We start from the raw sequence: 23,870 nt of genomic DNA on the forward strand, positions 1-23,870 counted from the left end.
CTCATTACTTATGTGGCAGTGTGATTCAGTATTGTAAGCCTCATTTACATAGGATTGCCTAGTAATGCTTAGTTACATATCTTACACGGAGCTTCCCCTCCTTGACAACCACTAAACGGAGGCCATATTGTTTTTGCTCTGCAAGTCCCTCCATTGACATTTCATGTAATACATAAATCCCACAATTGTGGGCTTATAAGCTTCGGTTTTCAGTTTTAGGTAGCGCACCCCATTTGCGCGGGTGTGCGCTACAGTTAAACACATAAATCCCGTGAAAAAAAAAAAGTTATATAACTTTTTTTGCAACACTTTTTCATGCCAATGGCCACATATTTGGCCATTGGCATGCTTAATGTAACAAATGCACCCTTTATTTGGAGCTGACATAGCTCCGTTTTTAATTTTGCAGAAATGTACTCAGTTGTCAGCTGAGTACATTTCTGCAACACGTCCGTTACACGGACTGGTTTGCCGTGGATCGCTCACATACCTCATTTGCATATCTTGGAGCTGCAAATGAGGTATTGAGCATTTCCACGCCCACTCCGTGTAAGAGACGTGTTAGCTGTCTCTTACACGGAGATTTGGGCTGTTGCTGAATCAGGAGGCTTACACGGAGGCTTACACTACTCTTGAACTCCGTGTAAGCCTTCCTGAATCTGGCCCTATATTTATTAAAGCTAACAAAAACTGGGCTGGTTTACTTTAATATCTTTATCTTTATCTCATACGACAATCTCTGAAAAGACTCACCACCATCCTCACATTTACAATACCCCTAATACATACTACACAAATCTGCTTTACTATATAACAAGCAGTTTCTATCATGACATATTTTACACAAACACTATTAAGAACAAAAATGTTTTACATACAGTTACTTTTCCCCCTTTATTGTCCTTCTAAACAATAATGACATAAAGTGCTAAATGCTTTCTGGTCCACCACATGCTTAACGAACCACATGCTTAACGAAGTCAACAAAAATCCAATCTTTCTCAGACTTTTTCTTGCAAGCCATATTTCACAAATGTGATTCATGCTTTATAATCTCATATTTGTTCACTAATTTCAGTGTTGCTGGTCTTCTTCCTGTTCATCTCCCTCTCCCAATACCAGACTCTGGCTCGAGTTAAAGGTACTTCCAATTCTTATAGTCAACTCTTGTACTTTTTTTCTTTTCCTCTCAAGTGTTCTCCTTTGGAACAATGGAAAAGGTTTCACTGGCAAAGTCTTTATGAATTTCATTGTCAGAAGAATGAGAAGCAGAGTCCCCTTCTGTTTGATGGCTCATTGTTTGTTGGATAAACTTTTGTATTTCCTCCTTAACCTCTGCATACAAATTGTCTTTAATGCTCCAGAAAAAAAATATTTTGAAGACATACAACAGCTTGAATCTCATACTTGCCTCTCTACATTCCGTGATTGCTGAGATAAATGTGTTTCACTTGGGCCTGGTGCACAGTGAATAATAATTTTCTACAAACACTCTGATATCTCTAAATTTTAATATTTTAACCTTCTTCCAAAGTTTATTAGGATCAACTTTTTTTACTGGTATGACTGTATCTTTACTAACACATGTCTTGGCTGCTTTCTCATGACCAGATTTGGAGCATGCACTTGCTCTGCCCTTTCAATTAACTTCTGTGGAATACCAGTCCATTTGCTTATTTGTGCTTTCACAAAATTAAGACAGTCTGTTCCTTATAGTCTCTCCTGTACAGTGGAAAATCTCAGGTTTTCTTTGCATGTTTTTTTCTTCCAACTCTACCATTATTTGAAACAGCTCTTCTTGAGAGGTCTCATACTCAGCCAGCCTTTCTTTTATTTCAGCCTCTGATTTTTGCAGTTTTATCAGTTCATCTGATTAGCTAGTTAAAGCTTATTCTATTTTTCCAACCTTTTGTTATTTGAGTTGATATACTTCTTCAATGTTTCACTTATTTTAATCAGCTCTGAGCATATTTGATTTACTTTTCCTGCAAATTACTGGCATCCATCTCTCATACTCTCTCATACTAAAGCTGGAGCATGAACTGCTTTTTGCTGAACAGCTGCAGGATTCGTCCCAGTCAGTGTTTTCTCTTTACCTTTTCTAGTTGATTTTCTTTTGGATTCTCTAAATCTCTTCTTTGCTGGCATCCAGGCAGTGCACTTACTAGCCATTAACTGAACTGTATTCTAGCTGGCAGAATTACTAGCTCTTATTTGTCAGTTTCTTTTTTCATAATGAGAGAGATGAAATTAAGCTGTTGATCAGTGTGCAACCATCTTTGAAGTTACTCAAACAGACATTTATCAACAAACGTAATGTACCTCACAGCTAGTACCTATCTGAAATATAGTATTCTGTGCATTCAGTTAAATTTTACAACTCTCTTGACACATACAGAAAGTTAGTCTAATTGCTTCCCTTCTGTTGCCAGCCTCTTAGCATTTGGTATCCTTATGCAGTGTAGTAACTGCCTGGTGCTCACAGATAATAAGTTCTTACTCAGAACAAGTTACTCTTTTGTGAGAGATGCAAATATTTAACAAATATAGAGACTTCATTCTCACCAAAACACAGATTATGAACTATACATACACATACACCACTCTCTACACAGACCCACACAATAATGTCAAACACTTTGGAATTTGCTACACTCTGCACTAACCCAGTCTACAGTAATGTCATACTCTGAGGAATACATTACACTTTGCAATGACCCACACAGTAATGGCATATGCCGAAATTATAAAAATCCCTACCAAAGCCTCCTACACCCATAAGGATTAGTTCACAGAGATCATATAAAATCTGAAAACGCATTCACTAAAGAGTCACCAAGAGCCTAACGGTCTCAAATCCAGTCAGCCTGACCACTCCTCAAACAAAAAAAAAAAATATTAGTGATCAGTGACTCTACAGTTAGTCAAACTAATACTCCACTCACCAGGCTGGACAAAGATAGGCTGACAGTGAGGTGTACTTTAGGTACCAAGACCTCTGGTGTCTCAAGGGCCCTTAGGATCCTTTCAACAAGCAAATATGAATAAGGCATGCTGGCTGTACATGGGGGGGTTGGTGGTGGTGGTGTTCATATATTTTTAACAAAGAAACCATATACTTGGAATGTAGAAAAATGTTATTAGAGGGCAAAACATACAGTAACTGTGAAGATACAGGGATACTGTATTTAGCAAAATGCATGTGCGGTCAAGCATTCTATCTGGGAAAGACGGAACGCAAATTAAAAAGAAGAATTTACAAGCATTTTATACGAATGTACTGTGTTATACTGTGGAGTGAAAACTTATAATAAATAACTGGAAGTAATAGCTGTTCGTAAGCTTTATTGTGGACCCTCCGAGGTTCTGTTTTTTATCTTTTACTGGTTATCAGTGTTTTGCGGACCTTTTGGCTTACTTGTGGATTTATCTAGACACCTCCACCTTTAGATCCTGCCTGTGTACTAGCTGGTCTAAATGTGTGGAATGTATTATAGCTTTGCACTGTCAGAGTAGTCTCTGTGGCTTTAAATCATGTTTCGGTGACTGCACAGATGTCAGCATTCTCTAAGGTAAGGAGAGCTTCTATGGGGTGGAGTATCTTGTTTAGACACCTGACACTGAGCAGTAACACCCTTATTATTTCTTAGTTTTGATTTGCTAATTCGGAAGGATTATCAAGTTGGCATTCCCAAAAAAGGCACTATGAGGGAGAGCAACGTTTTAGCTAATATTCAAAAGCTTAGAGAGGAGAGTTGCAGACCATACTTGGCAAAGTAGCATGGTTTGTTGACTGTCTCCTTCCATGCTCATAGATTTTGCACCCCCTTAGAATGACACCACAAACTAATCCAATTACTTGTCAGTTGTCTTCTGTTCATGTTATCGCATCATCACTGGAGAAGGTAGAATGCTGCTCAGTGCTAGGCTCATACCAGCCTGGATGCATATTCTAAGAGCTCCATCATGACTCCCCCATATAGTCCAGGGAAGTATGTCTCAGGTTATTTACACCCACATGGAGTATGACAGAGTCATAAGGGCACTCTTGGTCCAGTGACCTGAGAACATGTGTAATCCTGCAGATTCTGGGCTTTGATAAGCAACTCTGACTGTGACTTTCTCTTTCCTCAGCTGGGTGAGAGGGACATCAATGTGTCACACAATGGAGTTGCCAATGACCAGAATGTTGGGTTGTGTGATGGCTTAGCTTATGGGCTTGCAAGTAGAGGCTTCATGAGATGTAGCTAATATGTGTTGATGTGGTTGCTGTTTTGAAAAAGTACATTTGAGGTTGCCAAGATCATTTGTTATTTATGCTTCATCATCATCTGTGAGGTCTTTGAGGTTTAAGAAAGTTACATTTAACTTCCTCAGCATATGTGGGTCTGTGTGTCTGGTTTATGCTGTGTGTGATGGCTGCAGTATGTGCATTACTGACAGCCTGATTGACATTAGGAGTGCTTTTACGTGAGAGCTTTCCTTCCACCGACATTGTGTAAATACATCTCTCACGTGCCTTACTAATTTGTTTAAGAATTAACTGGTTGTCAGTGAACATGAGGCAATCTCCGAGTTGCCTCAAAATGCCCATATCCACCAAACCAGCACTGGAGATAGCGGGAAAATTTATATCCATGGCAACAGGCCCTTACTTTGTTGATTAGATGGTTGTTGTGAGAATACAGTCAAGAGTATCTGGTTCACAAATCTGGGTGTAGTGCTTGTCACTGCACAAGACTAGTTGTCCTGTGTGCAGCAAGGCCTTGGTGAAATTATAAGTTCATAGCTTCATAGGAGGTTACTACGCTATTGGCCCTAGGGCCATTTTAAGTCTAGCCATGTTATACTCTTGTTCCCTTACTGACCAAGTTGTATAGTTTATATTTGCAGCACAAGTCTGTGATCAGCACCGATTGCTGTTATCTATGTTTTTTCCATCCAGTTGTTTTAGTTACACTTAAGTAAGGTTATTGAGGAGTTCTTTATTATGTGAAATGGGAGTTTGTTCCAGAGGAGTGGCAATCTCTGGGAGACATATCTGTCTCTCCAACATGTTCTGTTTTAATGTCACAGGCTAGGTTAAGATCCCTAGAGCAAGTGAATCTTGTCCCATTTGACTTGCAGGTGTGCAGCATCACCATTAGGGCAGGGACTGAGACTGCTCTGTAGGCCAAGCACGTCACCACTCAGCAGCCTATAAGATACAGAGTACAGTGACAGGGCCTTTAGTCTTTCCATGTATGTAATGCAGTCATGTAGGTCATGTGTTGAATGCCCTGAATTTAATTGGTGAGAAACCTCACTTGAGGGAAACTATTAAATTATTGGCTTTCTTAACTGGAGAAAGAGATTCCAGGGGATTTGTGCACAATGATGCTGTATTTGTAAGTACTTTGTCAAGAATATTATATCTTCTAATGGGGTTAGTAATAATACGATCCATGAAGATTTATGGAGATGCTCTGAGGTTACATTCAATAGTAGCTAAACAAGCAGTACTCACTGAAAAAAAAAAGAATAAGATTTGTCGACAATGATGAATAGTGTGGATTTACCTAATTGGCTACTACCTGGTTGCTACTAGTTTTGGTCTCGCCATGGCTTCAGACTGCTGGGATTCAGTGTCACTTTGCATCTTCTATTACGAGAAGCAAAATAGACAGTAGCAATAATCCTAAGATGAGAAGCAGGCCACAGGCTTTTTTGGTGGTTAGCAGTCTCGTTCCACTGTTGAGTGCATCATCACTGCTATGTGCCAAAGTTTTATTATTAGGTCCCATAGAAGTTGTGTGTTTGGTCTTTTCATAGTATTTGCTGTTTTATGATGATGGGGAGTTTGAGAGATTCAGAGACAAGAGGGGGTTGCATAGTCGACTCTGAAGCAAAACCACATGTAATCTGCTCGCTTGTTTATTGGTTGTCACTGAGTCAGAGTAGATGATGCCATTTTGTACAATCTCAGTGCAGCGTTGATTACTTCTTATTATACAGCGACCCCCCATTAATATTCCAAAACGTGCACCCTGATTGGTCAGCGTGCACGTTGTAAATCAGAGTTATAGTAATGGAAAAAGGTCCGGTCGCCCGGAGTTTTTCCATTAGTATAACTCTTTTTTTTACAGCAACGGAGAACGCAAGATCTCCGTTGCTTTTTACACACTGTCTCGCTATGAGACAGCTTTAAAAAAAGTAATGGAGATCTTCCTATCTCCGTTGCTTTTTTTAAAGGTGTCTTGCTATGTTAAATGGGGAGAATCTCCATTGCTTTTTTTAAAGCTGTCTCGCTATGTTAAACTCCTTTAACATAGCGAGACAGTGTGTAAAAAGCAACGGAGATCTTGCTTTTTCCGTTGCTTTTTTCAAAACTGTCTCGCTATTTTAAATGGGTTTAACATAGCGAGACAGCTTTAAAAAAAGCAATGGAGATCTCCACCTCCTCTTCTTGCTACCCCCCCAAAAAATTTGAATAATACTGCTTTTGTTGGAAATCACCTTTATTCCGGAGTCTTTCAGATCTCCTTAAAGGGGGATAATCGTTAAAATCTTCCAGGTAAGACAACAAGCTAACAAGCACAGGTACCACCAGCCCTAATTTGGAAAATGAAGATATCATTCAGGACACCTCTAATCCCTTTAGGTTCACTAAGGGTGATTTTAGTATATACAATTTTAGTTCTATTAAATTGAATGATGAATAGCTTAGTTTGTTATCCAGAGGTATGAAATTCATACCCCTTAGTAAAGGAGAGCTTACAAAGATTTTATTAGATTTTAAGGTATTTTTAAGGAAGATTAATTTTCATCTTCTTTTTAACAGTGATATGGTTACAAGGCCCAGTAATTTAGTGAAAATGAACACATACAACCCCCTTTACATCCTCATATAAAAAATTTTGAGAGTCTGGTTGAAAATGAAATTAGAAATAATTTTAATAAAGTTAGATTTAAAAAAAACTTAGATGAACGAGAATACAAACTTTTAGTGGAACTAAGGAAAGACACAAACATACGAATAATGAAACCAGACAAAGGGGGTGGGATGGTTTTAATGGATGCTCTTATATATGAAGGGAAAATGAATGAAATTCTCAGAGACCCCAACAGGTACACTAGTAGTTCTAAGAATGAAATTAACATAGCTTAGGCAAGGATAGATACAGTCCTTGAGGATTTATATACAGAAGATCTCATTGACAATAAAATATTGAGGTATCTGAAAGAGGAAAAACCAAGAATACCCACTATATTTGGGATCCCTAAAGTACACAAGAATGGGATGGATCCACTATTTTGAGACCAATTGTTTCAGGAGAAGGGACAAAAACCTTACCCCTTGCAAAACATATCGACTATAAGGTGAAAAATATATGGTTAAAACGTAATAATATCCTTAGAGATTCTTCAGATTTTTTCAGGAGTGTGAAAAAAGAAGTTATGTCTTACCATAATGTTCCATCTGTATTGTTGATCCTTGTTCAGTCATTATGTATGGGTATCGGTTCTGACTTCGGAACTGAGCCGGCCATCTTCCAAGCTCGCGTCAACTACAAACTCTCAAGCTAAAACTCTTACCCAGAATTCCCCTCTCCCTGTTACCTCAGATTGAGTTTGCAAGTCAAAAGAAGGTAGAGGCTACCTTTGGTCAAATGACCTAATAGAATTGGATGGTGAAATCCACTACAAACCACAGGAGGGGAAGGAGGGAGGGTCGTAATGACTGAACGAGGATCAACAATACAGATGGAATGTTATGGTAAGACATAAATTCTTTATCTGATATTGTTAATTCTTGTTCATTCCTTACGTATGGGACAGAGTCCCCAGCTACCTCTATTCCTGGGAGGCTCTCATGGAAGGACATTCCTGAGCACCATAGAACCAAAATATGCTCTTCCCCTGGAGGCCAAATCCAATTTGTAATGATTGATGAAGGTATGAGGCGTAGCCCAAGTTGCAGCTGCACAGATGTCATGTAAAGACGCTCTGGCATAGAAGGCAGCAGAAGTTGCCACCGACCTTGTCGAATGAGCCTTTATGGTAGTCGGCAATGGAATATTAAGGTCTTTCAACCATCTAGCCAATGTGACCTTAGCAACAGCACATCTTAATCTAGGTCCAGAATAGGCCAAAAATAACTGGTCTGATTTATGAGAGGCCTTAGTCCTGTTCAAGTAGAAGCAAATTTGCCTGTGAATATCTAGGGTATGTAGGCAATACTCTCCTTTGTTTGAATGAATGGAGAAGAAAACTGGCAATTCAATGGTTTGATTAATGGGCATTTCAGAGATCACTTTTGGCAGAAAGGAAGGCTTAGTTCTCAAAGACACTCTATCTCTATGAAAAATCAAGTATGGACTCTTGATGCATAAGGCTTGAAGCTCAGAGATAAGTCAGGCAGAAGTAATGGTGACCAAAAACAAGGTTTTCCATGACAAATATTTGAGGTCACATGAAGAAGCTGGTTCAAAAGGTGGCATTGATAGAGCTTGTAAAACTAATGACAGGTCCCATGGTTGAATAGGTTCTCTAAAAGGGGGCTTCAGATGATTCACACCTTTTATGAAGGTCTTGCATAATTTGTGTGACATAAGAGAGGAGTCTTGGACACCCTCATGGAAATTAGATATTGCAGCCAAATGAACTCTAATGGTAGAAGCCGATAGACCTGATTGGAATAGATCGCGATAGACCCGATTGGAGTAGATCGCGATAGACCCGATTGGAATAGATCAGCTAGATACTCTAATACTATTGATACTGGTGCTGAAAAAGGATCTACTTGCTTTTCTTTCAGCCAACACGTAAATCTTTTCCACTTGCTTAGATAAGTAATTCTAGTGGAAGACTTATGAGATGCAATAAGTATGTCCCATACTGGCAAAGAAAGATCATTCTGCCTGGCAATCAAGGGAATTGGAGGAGCCAAGCTGTGAGCTTCAGGCTGTCCAAGTTGGGATGAATCAAATTCTGCGGATGGGAGATCAACCCTGGAGTTGGATGGTGAATCCATGGTTGATCTAGCAGGTGAGGCCAAAGGAAAGGAAACCAAATCTGACGAGGCCAATATGGTGCTATGAGGATCACCTTGCTCTTCAACCAATGGGCTTTCTTCAGAAACTAGGGAATGTGGGAAAGAGGTGGAAATGCATAAAGAAGACCCGAGGGCCAATCGTGGACTAGAGCATCCCTGGGTGACTGTCCCGGAGGGGGAATCAGGGCGAAGTAGTTGCTGCATTTGTAGTTGGTCGGGGATGCAAAGAGGTCGCAGCAAGGATGGCCCCAGCGGTGCAAGATATCCGCCGCTATCAAGGGATTCAGGGACCACTCGTGAGGTTGTAGAATGCACCTGCTGAGTCTGTCTGCTATCACGTTGGAACTTCCGGGAATGTGCGTTGCTAGAAGAAAATGGTTGGTAGCCATCGCCCATTGCCATATCCTCATGGCCTCTCGACAAAGGGGGTAAGATTTGGTTCCGCCCTGTTTGTTGATGTATCAGACCACCGCCATGTTGTCTGATTGTATCGCAATAGTCCCAGATGGCAGTAGGGGATGGAATTCTTGCAATGCCAGAAGCACCGCCCTCAGCACTAGAAAATGTATATGCAGTTGGGCCTCAAATACGGACCAAGTACCTTGGACTGTCTGCCCCTGACATAGCCCCCCCATTAGGGAGGCATCCGTGGTCACTGTAGCCTTGGGCTGCTGGGGGGAGAAGGGGCGAGACCATTGTGACGGGTTGTGGGTCATCCACCAATTTAAATCCTGTTTGCACCTGTGAGTTACTTGAATCTTGGCTGAAAGAGGATACTGAAAAGGATACCATTGGGTGGGCAATAGCCATTGTAGAAGTCTCATGTGAAACCTGGCCAGGGGGACAATGGTGATGGAGGCTGCCATGGAACCCAACAGCTGAAGGACAGAGTGAGCTGTGGATTTCTCCCTTGAAAGAATTGGGATCAGTTGTTGCTTTATCCTTAGAATTCTGTGCTCTGGAATGGATGCTCTGCTATTCTTTGTATCTAATATGACCCCTATGAATTCTGTGGCCTGAGATGGGGTAAGATTGGATTTTTGCCAGTTTATGGTTATGCCTAGCCTTTCTGCAGCGAGGAGAGAGTATGCCAGGGCTTCCTCCAATAGATGTCTGGTGGGGGCGGAGATGACCTAGTCGTCTAGGTATGGAAACACCTGGAATCCTTGTAGTCGCAAATGAGCTGTGATGACTGCCATGCACTTTGTGAACACTCTGGGGGCTGTAGAGAGTCCAAGGGGCAGTACTCTGAACTGGTAGTGACTGGCTCATGCATAGAAGCGAAGGAATCTTCTTGATGGCCTGTCCACTTTTATGTGGTAGTACACATCTTGAAGATCTATCGAGCACATCCAATTGTCTTTTTCCAAAAGCGGAAGGATAGACTGTATTGTGACCATCCGGAATTTTTCTACTCTTACAAACTTGTTCAATACACTGAGATCCAAAATTGGTCTCCAGTCCCCGGTTTTCTTTGGCACCAAAAATAGTCTTGAGTAGAATCCAGATCCTATCTGGTCTGGAGGGACTATTTGAATGACTCTTTTTCTTAGCAGCTTTGCTATCTCTAGTGCTGCTTCCTCCCTTTGGGTGGAACGTCGGGTAAGTTTGTTGGGGGGGGGCAGGACAAAGATCGAAGGGAATATGGTAACCTCTGGTTATTATCCTTTGTACCCAAGAGTTGGTGGTGATGGTTAGACAGGCAGAAGGGTACAAGGAGAAACGACCCCCAACCACCTCCAGAGGAAAGGAGTTGGGCCGCTATTCAGGAGCGCTGGTAGGATTGACCAGAAAAAGAATCCCTGGAACCCCTCTGCCCCAAAAAGGGTGTCTTCCCTGTGAGTCTCCCCCTCTGCCTCTAGGGAAGAACTCGGCCTGTGTGTCACGGAAAGGACCCTGAGACTTTTTGTACTATATCTTCCCACTCTTCTGGTTTCTGGAAAAAGCACGTTGAGGGGGAAGAATAACGGACACCAATGGCAGAAAGGGTCTTACCATCCTGTTCACATCTGGCTAGTGTGCTTTTAACCTTGGGTCCAAACAATGAAGAGGCTTCGATGGGAGCGTTGAGAAAGGAAGCCTTGAAGGGTTCCACGAAACTGCATAAGTGCATCCAGGCATCTCGTCTCAAAAAAACGCCTGAACTTGCCGCTCTAGCTGCTCCTTCTGATGCATGAGATATCAGGCGCATGGAGGAGTTTGATATAGATTCAATGGTAGACAGCTGAAAAGCCACTTTGTCACGGACCTCATCAGACATGGCACCAGCCAAAGGTTCAGAGAGCTCAGAAACTAAATCCCTTTGAAGCCTGGTAAAGTGTGCCATATAATTCAGGGACCTGATTGCAAAGGTCCCTGATGCAAAACTACGTTTCCCTATTCTGTCCAGAGCCCGTGACTCTTTGTTGGGCAGATGGACAGTCTGGCTTTCTTCTTCTGCCAGGTCCTTCTTGGTTGCGGCCGCCACCACCAGAGCATCTACAGGAAGACCTCTGGACCAATGGGGTTCAGTAGCAGGAGGGGACAAAATTTTATCTGGCCTCCGGGGAATGGCCTCAACAGTGTCACGAGCCTTCCACGCACGCTGCACGATGAGCCGGACCACTTCGTTGGCAGGTGGAGTAACCCAGGAGGTAGGGGGCCGGGCGCGAAAGGCCTGCAGGAACACAGACTCTTCAGAGTTCAGGTTAGAGGGCTGCCAGTCACCTCTCTGTTTAAGGATTTCAAGGATATCATCAAAGGATACCTCAGAGGGAGAGTGAGGGGACTATTCCCCGTCATCAAAGTCTGTGTCTTCAGTAAAGAACTCCTCTGTGGAGTCCATGTGCTTCCTCTTGCATGAGCTTTTTCGATGAACTTCCTTAGAGGGAGAAGCTGGGGAAGACAACACAAAAGGGGTTTCCTGTGGGAGTACATCCTGAGGCCCTTGCCCCTGGTGTCCGCTAGGAGTGACTTGTGTATATTGCAGTCCAGAGGAGGGCGGGGAGATTGACAGCACAGTATCACCAGTAGACGCCAAACCCTTCTCCATTAGTTGGAAGGCCGGTCCACCTGAAGAGGGGTGAGTGTCCAGGACAGAGGTCACCTCTCCCCTAAGTGTCTCAGCCTGCCGACTCAGAGTCCCTGGATGGCTGTGAAATGCCAAATTACGTACGCCACAGCTGACATCCTGGGTCATAGCAAAACTCTCCTGCCACAAAGGCAACTGTGGTTCCTTAGTGAGGTCCATAAAGAGAACCGTAGAGGGGGAAGACTGTGCTATATCAAGGGGCTTCAAAGGCAATGAAGGAGGAAAATAAGTAGGGGTCTTTGGCAAAGGGTGATCACCTCCCAAGGAAGGATAGGTTCTGGGGGGACAAAATACCTCTGGCCAAAAGCACTTGATCCACAAGACGCAACAACACGTCGTGTTCAAAGAGGCTTCTAGTGGATTTCATGGACACGGCTGAGGGAGAGTTAGGTCTATCCACAGATGGGACAAGCTCGGTGCCCACCTCACCAGTCTGCACTGAAAACAACGGGGCCATAAGAGTCTGAACTACAGGTGTCTGCACCGAGGAAATCATCAGTGCTGAAGTCATGGTCTGCACCGACAATAAGATCGGTGCTGAAGTGGTTGTCAGTCCCGAGGCTGGGACCGAAAAAATCTGTGTCAATAACTGAGTTGTCGGTTCTGGGTAAGGTGTCAGAGCCGATGAGGTTACAGTCTGCACCAACTGGATAGTCGGTGCCGGTAGAGAGGTCTGAACTGAGGAGCCTCTCAGTACCGATACGGTAAAGGGCATGCTAGTCGGTGCCAAAATCACACATCGCGCTGATGGCCTCGGTGCCGAAGGTATAGGCACTGAAAGCACTGGAGTCGAAAGAGTCAGATCCGAAGTAGAAAGCTTAGCCTTCTTGGGTCTCAGTTGGTGGGAGTCCCCAGCCGGGGACGAAGGAAGAGATTTGGCCTTTGAATGATCATCAGTCTTTTTCTTATGGGATCTTGGAGGGGTTGAAGCCTCCGACCCAGAAATAGCCTCTGAAAAGGAGATTTGAGTAGCCTCTTCAGTAACAATTTATTTTCCTCTCAATCAACGTCCTGTTAGAGAATTTCTTACAAATTCCACAGGGCGGATCAACTGATAAATGAGGCACACCCAAGCAATAGACACACAGAGAATGTGCATCTGAAGTAGGTAATTTATGGCCACAACCTGAACATCTCTTAAATCCTGGACTACCTTTTTTACTGCCATGATAGGAAAGAAGGAAATCAGAAAGAATACCAGCAATGGTACAAAAAATACCTGAAGGTAATGAAGAAAAGGGGTCTACCAGCGATGGTAAAGAAGAAATACCTTGTGGTAAAAAAGACTGAAAAATTTCAAGAAGGGATAGTCACTAAATGCGATAAGGTAAGAGAAAACTATTTAGAAACTTTTCTGAGAGAAAAAGTTGTTTTAGACTAGTATGACACAAAATATTATACTTAGCTCAAGAGAAGTAGCTTGACACGACCGAATGATGACGCGGCAAACTAAATCTGGGGTAACAGGGAGAGGTGAATTCTGGGTAAGAGTTTTAGCTCGAGAGTTTGTAGCTGTTGCGAGCTTGGAAGATGACCGGCTCGGTTCTGAGGTCAGAACCGATACCCATACGTAAGGAATGAACGAGGATTAACAATATCAGATCAGGATTTATACACGGACAATATGTATTATCTTACTATTGTTATTGTGGACCTATTTTCCTGCATTCCACTGAAGGAAGGAAAGGTAATGTTAGAGGAATTCATTTTTGAGGATGGTAGTTTAACACGTGATGAGTGCATGGTGATCATACAGTTGATGGATTTAGTTTAAAGTATGATTTCTTTTATTTTAAAGGGGAGTATTTTCACCAAATCAAGGGGGTGGCTATGGGCGCAGCTTGCACCCCAACATACGCAAATTTGATTCTAGCGAAATGGGAAGAAAAATGGGTGCTTGGTTCTATATTTAGTTCACAATGGTCATTATACAAGAGATTTCTGGATGATATTTGTATTTTCTGGAAGGCACCAAAGGAAAAAATTGGTAATTTTATAGAGTTTTTGAGTAAAAGTACGGGTTTTTTGGAGTTTACACATAAAATAGATGATGAAAAATTAAATTATTTAGATATAGAGATATACAAGAAGGACAATAAATTTAATTCAAAAGTGTATAGGAAAACTACTTACTCAAATTCTTATTTGCACTACAATAGTGCACACCCCGCACACCAGAAAAGAAATTTGGTTAGAGGACAATACATTAGATCATCCAGAATGACATGTAATAATGAAGATTTCATGGAAGAAATGAAAATTTTTATTCAAATGTTTAAGAAAAGAAACTATCCAAGCACTTTAACTGAGAAAGTGGAGAAGGAAGAGAGGGAAAATTTCACCCCATTTTAGGTAGCAATGAAGAAAGTACTGAGCAACAACTAAAAATGGATGAGGGTTTCAACAGAGCCCTGGTGACAGAATTTAATGCAAGCTCTACCTTAGTTAAAAGTATAATAGAAAAGGAATGGGACAGGTTCACTTCCATTACAGACTTAGATAGAATAGCTAAGGAAAAGTTAAAGGTGGTTTACAAAAACTCCAGTAGTTTAAAGAATTTATTGGAAAGGAATGTCACGACAAGAATAGGAAGTAATAATATGAGAAGAAAAGGAACATTTAAATGAGGGCACTGTGCTCAATGTTCATATATTTTTAACAAAGAAACCATATACTTGGAATGTAGAAAAATGTTATTAGAGGGCAAAATATACAGTAACTGTGAAGATACAGGTATAGTGTATTTAGCAAAATGTATGTGCTGTCAAGCATTCTATACGGGAAAGACGGAACCCAAATTAAAAGGAATTTACGAAGATTTATACGAATGTGCTTATGTGCTGTACTGTGTTATACTGTGGAGTGAAAACTTATAATAAATAACTGGAAGTAATAGCTGTTCGTAAGCTTTATTGTGGACCCTCCGAGGTTCTGTTTTTTTTATTTTTTACTGGAGGTGTCTAGATTTACATGAACAATAAATATGCCTCAAGCTTGGTGAAACAGGATGTGCTGCTCTACTTTCAAATCACCAAAGGCAAAATCCCATAACACTTCCTTGCAAGCTATAGGTCCCCCTGTATGACCCAGGAAACCAATAACATGTATTTAAGCTTACTGAAGAAACTCACCATCCAACCCAATACCACGTATGGGTGACTTTAATTACCCTAGTAATAAATGGGAATCATCTATGCCACCAACCATGCAGACACAGAGATTCCTGGATTTTCTGAATACAAACATCCAGGACAACACTGCCAATATGCCAACCAGGACTGCAAACATACTGGATTTGGTCCTCTCTAATATTTGAGTTCTGCATACCCCCTTTTTGGTAAAGGCAGACCACAAAACAGTCTCCTTTGAAGTAAAAATAAAACACAGAACTGCAATTAACCCTTGGAATGTTCAGGAACTACTCTAACGCTAACCTCCTACTATTAAGTGATGACCTGGCAAAATTTCAAGCCCCCCCCTCAAAACCATGAGAACACTGCTGCAAATGCAGGACAGTTCACAAAAGCCTTATACAAGCATATTAATAGCTGCATGGAGGCAACTGTACTCACCAGGAATAAGTACAGAAATAACTCAAAAACAAGCCACCCTGGTGGAATCGCAACATCAAGTGGCTATATAACAGAAAGAAGAAAATCATGGCAAAAATTAGGAAGTGTGGCACCAAGCAGGATAAATGTGCTCTCATCAAGCTACATATAAATAAATAAATAAATAAAATCTTCCAGAGCCAAATTTGAGGTAAATCTGGTATCCTAGGCCAAGGACAACCACAGGCTGTGTCTGCATCTCCAAAGACAATACACAATTGTGTGCAGAGCTCATTGTTAACAGAGCCACCTACACCAAGCCAAAAGATATAGGAAATCTACTGGCAGACAAATTCAGCTTTAACTTTATCCCTCTCACAACATCCCTCCCCCAGGAAATACCATCTAATACAACTCCCTCAACTGTCTACAGAACAAGTCATTCACGCCATCTGTGTAAAGCCAAGAATACTGCATCAATGAGCCCTGCACCTGACAATATCCCAGACTACCTTCTAAACAGAATGACACACGGCCTATCAGGCCCTCTGGAATTACTATTTAACCATAGCCTCCAAACAGGCTATCTGCATCATGAATGGAGAATGACAACTGTCATCCTTCTGCACAAAGGTAGACTATGTAGGGACCCTGAAAACTACAGATCTTTAAGTCTCACTAGTCCTATATGTAAAGCCATGGAAAGAATTATCATGGAAATTATCACTAATTACATAGGAAACCTCCAGACAATGGACCCAACAAAGTTTAGTTTCAAAGGCAGGCCATGCCTGCTCAACCTGATGGACTTTTTGAGAAGGTCACCAAAGCAATGAATGAGGAGAAAGCTATCTATCTTTATCTGGCCAAGGCACTTGACACAACACCCCACCTGGGCACTGTTGACAAACTCAGGTGGTTAGGTATAAACCCTTATGTCACCCATTGGATAATCAGCTGGCTCAGAGACAGGACCCAGAAAGTTGGAACTGGAGAGTCTACCTCTACAAAGAGACAGACAGATATGCACCCCAGACACAAACCCTTCTCTGAAACAGGCTCCCCATCCACATGAAACAGAGTTTCTCCCTAACCCAATTCAAGTCTAGCTTGGACAACCAGATGAGGAACAAAAAATTCACTCCTGGCTTGGCACCTGTGCCTCTAACTGACACAAGCAACTAGTAAATGGTTCATCTCCCAGGCCTTGCTTGTAAATGTTTTATCTCCCAAGCCCCTGTTTACACTAACAAGGATACCAGAACTTGTCAGAGATTTGAAATGCATGGCTAGGCTTAAAAAGGCCCCACTGGTCATTAGCCTCGTACATAACTATGATCCTATAATAAGGTTGGTCCCATTACAGACTCTGGAAATTATAAACATATCAGTCTGATGAGTCTCATATACAAGGCCATGAAACATATTATAACTGACCTGATCCCTACATGGTAAGATGCATAGCCAACTGGATAAAAGACAGAATCCAGATGGTGTGGATGGCAGTGTGATGCCCATGCACTGGCCCAGCAATCAAGGAGCCTCAGTCCTCACCACTAACACCAGTAAGGGGCATCCATATAGGGAAAAGGATAATAAATATACACACAGTAAAGTACAATTTCCCTTAAGATCACACAGAGATCACAGTCAGTCTGGGCCTGGTTTCTCCCCTTTCTCTCCAGGTCCCCAATAAGACTCCCCACTGGCACAGCTATAGGCTCCAGATCTCAGCCTAGTGGGCAAGCTAAAACCTCCAGCACCCTCTCTGTCCAACCAGTGCTTTGTGTCCCTGCCCAAGTAGCTGACACACACACACTTTGAGATATGAGTTTATACAACCACACAGACACTCCTGGGGAAGGCTGGCACAGGTTCTCCAGCTGTGTCCCTTTTCTGCTCAGTCTAAAAGGTAGTACCAGCTGGCACCACCCACTAATATCAGCTACTCAAAGGCCCTTCTGAACGGGTGTCCAATTATTACTGTGCAATATTATTATCCAAATGGTAAGTGTTACTGAACAGTCAAGGCTTATTAGAGTGACTTGGTACAGTATCACTATATACATGCAATGTAATTTAGAGCTTAAATTAACTCTACATAAAACAGCCACAGTTGAAAGGTTTCAAAATATTTATTAAATAATAAAAACACAAGACCACACTTCTTACTACGCAGTGATAGTCAAGAGTCCAGAGATCACAGAGAAATACTTAAAATAATACCATAGAAAAGTTTTGACATCACAGAAAGACACTTAGTCTAATATTCCTAATTCCTAGCTATTTCTAAGAGAAAACACAGTTCTAAATAACTTGCATATAGAGCAAAGTACGGGTGGTGATGTTGGATGCTCTCAAGACAAAATACTCTAAGCTCTCTGATTCTCTATCTTTAAACTGATAATACAGAGCTGCTTCACAAGACATCATTCTTCACACTTCTCTGGTGTTCCCAGGCTAACAGAAACTACATTTACATTCTTTACACCTGCTCATAATCCAGAGCAGTAAAGGACATTTATACATGCAAATTCTAGCCACTAACTCTGGTCTTAAAACAATAGGCAGGATGCCTCCCTCTAGTCATATCGGCTCTGAATTTTAACATCAAGGACAGTCATAAAATGCTTGATTTTGCTTTCTTACAGCAGAGTGCACTGTTGTTAAATTTTTGCAGTTCAATATCCAATGCAGTGTTTTCTCATTTAAGAGAACAAGCCTGTGGCTTACATTAATATTTACAAATGACAGAATTATCTACAAAATTCTATCTGGCTAGGCTGGGAGCCTTCACCTGTCTTCACAGAGATACTGCAGCAAAAAGTAAGACAGCATCAGGTGGCCTGCCGCATGACTCAGTGCTGGGATCACTTTTACATGGTATTTACTCTTCTGATCTCCAGACCAAGAACCAATATCTGTGTCTACCCACATTTGCTGACTACTGCAAACTGGGAGTCATTATCAAATCTTCATTTGATGTCAAGGATATCCAACAAAAATCTACATTCAGCTACCTAGTGAACTGTAAATAGGCTTAAATTAAATGCTAAAAAAGGCAACTTTGTCACATTTGCTAGACAACGCTTCCCCCCCAACATACAGCATAGATAATACCCCACTTCAAATGAGAATGTTGTTAGGGACTTTGGAACTCGGTAGACAATCTCCTATCCTTTGATCACCGTGTAATAAGTGGTTAGAAAATTCTTCTGCTTAGTGCAGCTAATTGCCAAAGGAATATCATCCAGGTCTAAAGAGGTCATTCTCCCCTTATACTCAACACTGAATAGGCGAGTTACTAAATGCAACACCCATTCCCTTTGGGATGTGGCTCACTAGACATATTAAGCAATTAGAAAGACCAGTGAGATTCATAACTAAGACCATCACTGGCTTAAAAACCCATAAGCTACTGTCCCTTTATTCAATAACATTTAGTCTCCTAAGAGGAGATCTACACCTTTTCTTCCATGCCATTAGGGAACCAGGGGTCCTGTATCCTGTGGTGTAGCTAGCGTTTGTGCCGCACGGGGCTTTCAGTTTGCTGCACCTCCCCCTCACAAAATCATGGTCAAATGAGGCCCCCCAAACACAGCTCTCACCCTCAGCAGCCATTACAGTGTCCCATTACTTGCCTATTTCTCCCCATTTACCATAAACACTGTAATGTGCATACTGCTTTATGCTTTACTTCTACAATGATTATTTGGATTTCATTTAAATCTTTTATTTTAAATTTTATAGCACACACACTGATAGACATCTGTAAACAAAGCAAAACAGTCTCATGATGAAAACAGACTTTATTAAAACTTCTCTGCTCTTGAAACTCACATTCACTAAAACAGCATTGAAACCCACATTCGAAGAAAAGGCATTAGGCTAGTTGTGGATAAAATATAACTTTGGGCTGTTTTCAAATCATAGACCCCTTGCACACATATTTAGGACCATGCAAACATACATGTGTTCTTTGATTCACCTTCCTGATTGTATTAAATTGTATTCCCTGTATAATACAACACACTTGTTAGAGCATGTTTTAAATGTGTTTTGAACATTTTGCCAGTAAGCAATGAAACAAAAATAGATGACCCAATAATGACAAAACTGCCCAATTCAGAACATTTCATCATAAAAGTCTACTCAAACTTCTGTCATTACAATCCACCAATATTAGTAAATATGCACAATCTCTGCAGAAGTAAAAGTCATCTAAATAATTCCACATTAAAGAGATCTATAACTAATGAAGAGGTTGCTGCTAGCAAACAACTTTACATTTCATTGTTTCATCTACAAATAAAGTACATGTTGCCTTGAAGAATAAATTGCTGATATTACATTACAAAAATGATAAGCTAGTAATATTGCAATAGGGAATGGATGGCAAACTAATAACAGGTTCACAGTTACTAGATATCTCCTCCAAAGGAGGACATTCTCAGGACTGCAGCATCCGCCACCTTTAAAGTACAACACAGTGCAGTATCAGCAATCCATCTACATACTGTGGAAGTAGAACCCACAGCCGTCAGCATCAAAAGCAAGTATACTACCTGTTGTGCTACTAACTATGCAAACAAACTTGGCATAAGCAGCACTAAACGTCTTCCCCTGAAGCTTTCAGCTCCTTGGAAAATCCACTTGACACTCAACTATATCTCTCAACTTTGCAGCACATGAAATCTGGAAAAAGCCAAAAATTATTGGGGAAGGACAAAGGCCCAAAACCAGGGACACATTTTAAACATTACATGTATAATCCTAGAATGCTACTAGGATAAAACATTTTGTGTTTCCTGAAATATAGGAATACTGAAACTTAAACGGCCATCATTATTTAGTGAATTCAGTTCTCACTGATTTGCCAGAAAACCACAAATTTAACAGACCAAAAGTATGAGCCAAACATGCCAAACATTCTGTGAAAATCTGGACAGTTGAGAGCTATGGACTCAACTCCTTGAATCACAAGTATTGTTAAGGGTAGAGAATTCAGACTCTTGTTACCTGTACCTGAGGTACAGGGTTTGAGCCTGAATAACACTAACCAGCAGGTATACCTAACTGGGGAATCTTACACACACACACACACACACACACACACACACACACACACACACACACACACACACACACACACTACTTCCCTTACTTCAAGCCACACACACAAATCAAACTACTTCCCTTACTTGAAGCAGCAACAATTACACCCACCCTATTCCCTTACTTGCTGAAGTAGCAACTGTAAAACAAAAAAAAAATCAAACTTCCTTATTTGAAGCAGCAGTTACACCCACACCATTCCCTTACTTGCATTGGCAGAAACGCACAGTAAAATCAAACTACTTCCCTTACTTGAAGCAGTAGCAATTACAATTACACCCACCCTATTCCCTTACTTGCTGAAGCAGCAACTGTAAAAAAAAAAAAAAAAAAAAAAAAATCAAACTTCCTTACTTAAAGCAGCAATTTCCATTCTCTTACTTGAAGCAGCAACAGTAAAGATCAAACTTCCTTACCTGAATTCAAGCAGCAGCAATTTCCATTCCCTTACTTTGTGAAGCAGCAAAACACTGTATTCCATTAATTCCCCATGCCTTATTTGGTTGTATTTAAACCTGTATTTATCTGTGCAACAACACATGCACACGCACAAACGTGATGTGACCGGACCAGCTACAGGAACGCCCTTAGAAAACAGTGTTTTTTAATTTAAACTATTAAATGCGACAGTCCCAAAAGTGAAAAGTGCTGCCAGAGGTGGAGAGCCCATCTCACCCCCCCCCCCCCGCCAGCTACACCACTGCCTGTATCTCTTGAATCCACACAAGTCAAACATCAGAACCAGGAATCTAAATTTTCTTCAGCAGATTACTAAAATAGTTGAGAGATAGTTTCATTACTTAGCGCCTCCCTCACCTCTGGAACAAACTCCTCTTGTGGATCAAGCAATGTGGTACACTATCTTCCCTCAAAAGGGATCTGCATGATTGTATGGGTATTCATAAATTAACCCTGTGCTTAACTGGTTTAGCCCTCCTTGAAGGGGGGATTGCAGTTTAAGGCTGGGTATTGTGAAGGTGTAATGGTGGCGCAGCTCAGTTACCTTGAATTTTCCTATGATTCCTATGATCAAAGGGTTTGCATCAGAAGTCAAGCACTGAAGTAGAGCTGGCTGTTTTCCCAGTTATGGCAGCATCCTTGACTTGAATCAGGAAAGCTTCCTGTATCACCAGGATCTCACAGCCTGAAATTACACTCTTCTTAGCCATCAAGGGACAAAAGGAATAAGTTGTGGTCTTTCTTCCAAGAACTTTGTGATGAGGCATGGAAACAGGAGGCATGTATACAGGAATCTACTGCCCACATTAAAAATAATGTTCCACTGCTACCTATCCCTTGCCATGCTGGACTGTCCTTGGTTTTGGGAGGTTTGAAACTTCTTTTTGAAACCCCTTGCCATTTCTTCTTACATCTGTTTTCCTGTATTTTGCTGAGACTGTTTATGCTGCTTTTTGCTAAAACTGGATAAACAGACAGAAAAGCCCTTGAAAAATATAAAAAAGGAGGGCTGAAAAAAATGTTAGAGATTCCCTGAATCAGACTGTCCCTTCCATCACATCTTTTGATCACCTCTATAGCAGAGGGGCTAAACAATAAAATTTATCAAAGGGAGAATTTAAAATCTCATTTTTAACATCATCTAGGAGGTTCTGAGAATACAGCCATGCAAATTTCCTCAAAACACTATTAGAGGCCATAGCCCTGGAAGAAGTATAAGAAGAGTCATACACAAGCTGTAAAGAAAGAGTAGTGATCTGTGCAATAGAATAAACTATGTTATTTAAATCCGATTTTTCCTCACAAAAAGAAACTGCAGATGAAACATTCCTCATATTTTCACAATTTGTCAGAACAATCTTTAATTTCTGAGCCTGACAATATAAAATTCTGCAAATCAAAGTTAAAGAAGTATACACTTTTTCCCCATACCTATCAATATTATTCCCATTCTTATTGGACAGAGTAGGATTGGAATTGACTAGGTGTTCAGCAGCAGTGAGATCAATTACAGCTTTAGCTCCTGGGTCCGTTTAGGGAATAATGTGGACAGCTGGCTATCAGAAAAATTGCAGGCAGTAATGCCCACATCCTCTAAATCAGACAGAACAGGAAGAATGGATGTAGGATCTGGAAATCCTTCTGTAACAACTCATAGTATTTTCTGAGGGACTAAGAAACTTTTGTGTTCTCCTACTGAAAACAGTGGCACATTCTAGCAATAGTCTCAAAGAAAAAGAAATCCCCACAGGAAGAATCAAAAACTGAGCTCTCCTATGAGTCTGAATCAGCAATCTAAGGAAAAAAATGGCATCCATCCCTACATCTTCCTCTTCAGATTCAAAATCTTGAATCGCTTCAGGAAAAGAGGAATCTCTGTTTTTTTTACCATAAATTACTTTACAAGAAGGATCAACAGCCTAAATTAAACCCTGAACCAGACCCAGTAAAGTACTCCTATCCAAAGGAAATTAAGGAGTAAATACATGCTTGTTTTTTGTTACTTTTCAACAGGAAAAGGGACAACCATGTTATTAATGGCAGCAGCTTGCCAAGGATGGGCACAGCATTCTGAAACAACAGGGAAACCTTTCCTGTTCCCTCTTCCAGGGCTGACAAGAGTAAGAGTGGCTCTTACTTGCCTACTGAGGGGACCCCAACAGCAGCAGAGGACATGGCTAACCCACAGTCCATACTGGCTGTAGGTGTTACACCAGAGAGATGCGTCTATATTAGAAGACCAAAAGTTTAAAACCGCGAACGCTCTAAAGAGTGAAAATGCCAGACCTCAAAATCATTATTGTGGGGGGCTGCACCCCCACACTCCTCCAGCTAAATAGATAGTCCAACTCCGAGATCGCACTGCAGTGAGGAAAGGGCAAATATTCCGATCTTCACTGTACTGCGATCTCAAAAAAAGCACTTTGAGGTCTGGCATTTTCACTCTTTAGAGCATTTGTGATTTTGGGTGGTCGCGATGGTGCATCGGTTAGCGTTGCCGCCTCACAGCAAGAGGTTCTCCGGTTCGATCCTCGGCTGGGGTGCCTTCTGTGCAGAGTCTGCATGTCCTCCCTGTGGTCGCGTGGGTTTCCTCCGGGTGCTCCGGTTTCCTCCCACATCCCAAAGACATGCTGTAGGTGAT

General features: G+C 41.4%; 1 protein-coding gene across 1 annotated transcript in view; it reads right to left on the minus strand.

The window, feature by feature from the left end:
* Positions 1–23,870, minus strand: part of KIAA0319 (KIAA0319 ortholog) — a 2,335,945-nt gene that overhangs the window by 307,482 nt on the left and 2,004,593 nt on the right. The window contains exons 15-16 of the mRNA XM_044065978.1: positions 21,067–21,081; positions 20,895–20,909 (exon numbers count right to left, since the gene is read on the minus strand). Of these exons, the coding sequence (XP_043921913.1) occupies positions 20,895–20,909; positions 21,067–21,081 (30 nt within the window). The remainder of the gene's footprint in view (positions 1–20,894; positions 20,910–21,066; positions 21,082–23,870) is intronic.

The sequence above is a fragment of the Protopterus annectens genome, chromosome 3.part0 (assembly GCF_019279795.1).
Source record: "Protopterus annectens isolate FY-2018-M chromosome 3.part0, PAN1.0, whole genome shotgun sequence".
NCBI classification, from domain to species: domain Eukaryota; kingdom Metazoa; phylum Chordata; order Ceratodontiformes; family Protopteridae; genus Protopterus; species Protopterus annectens.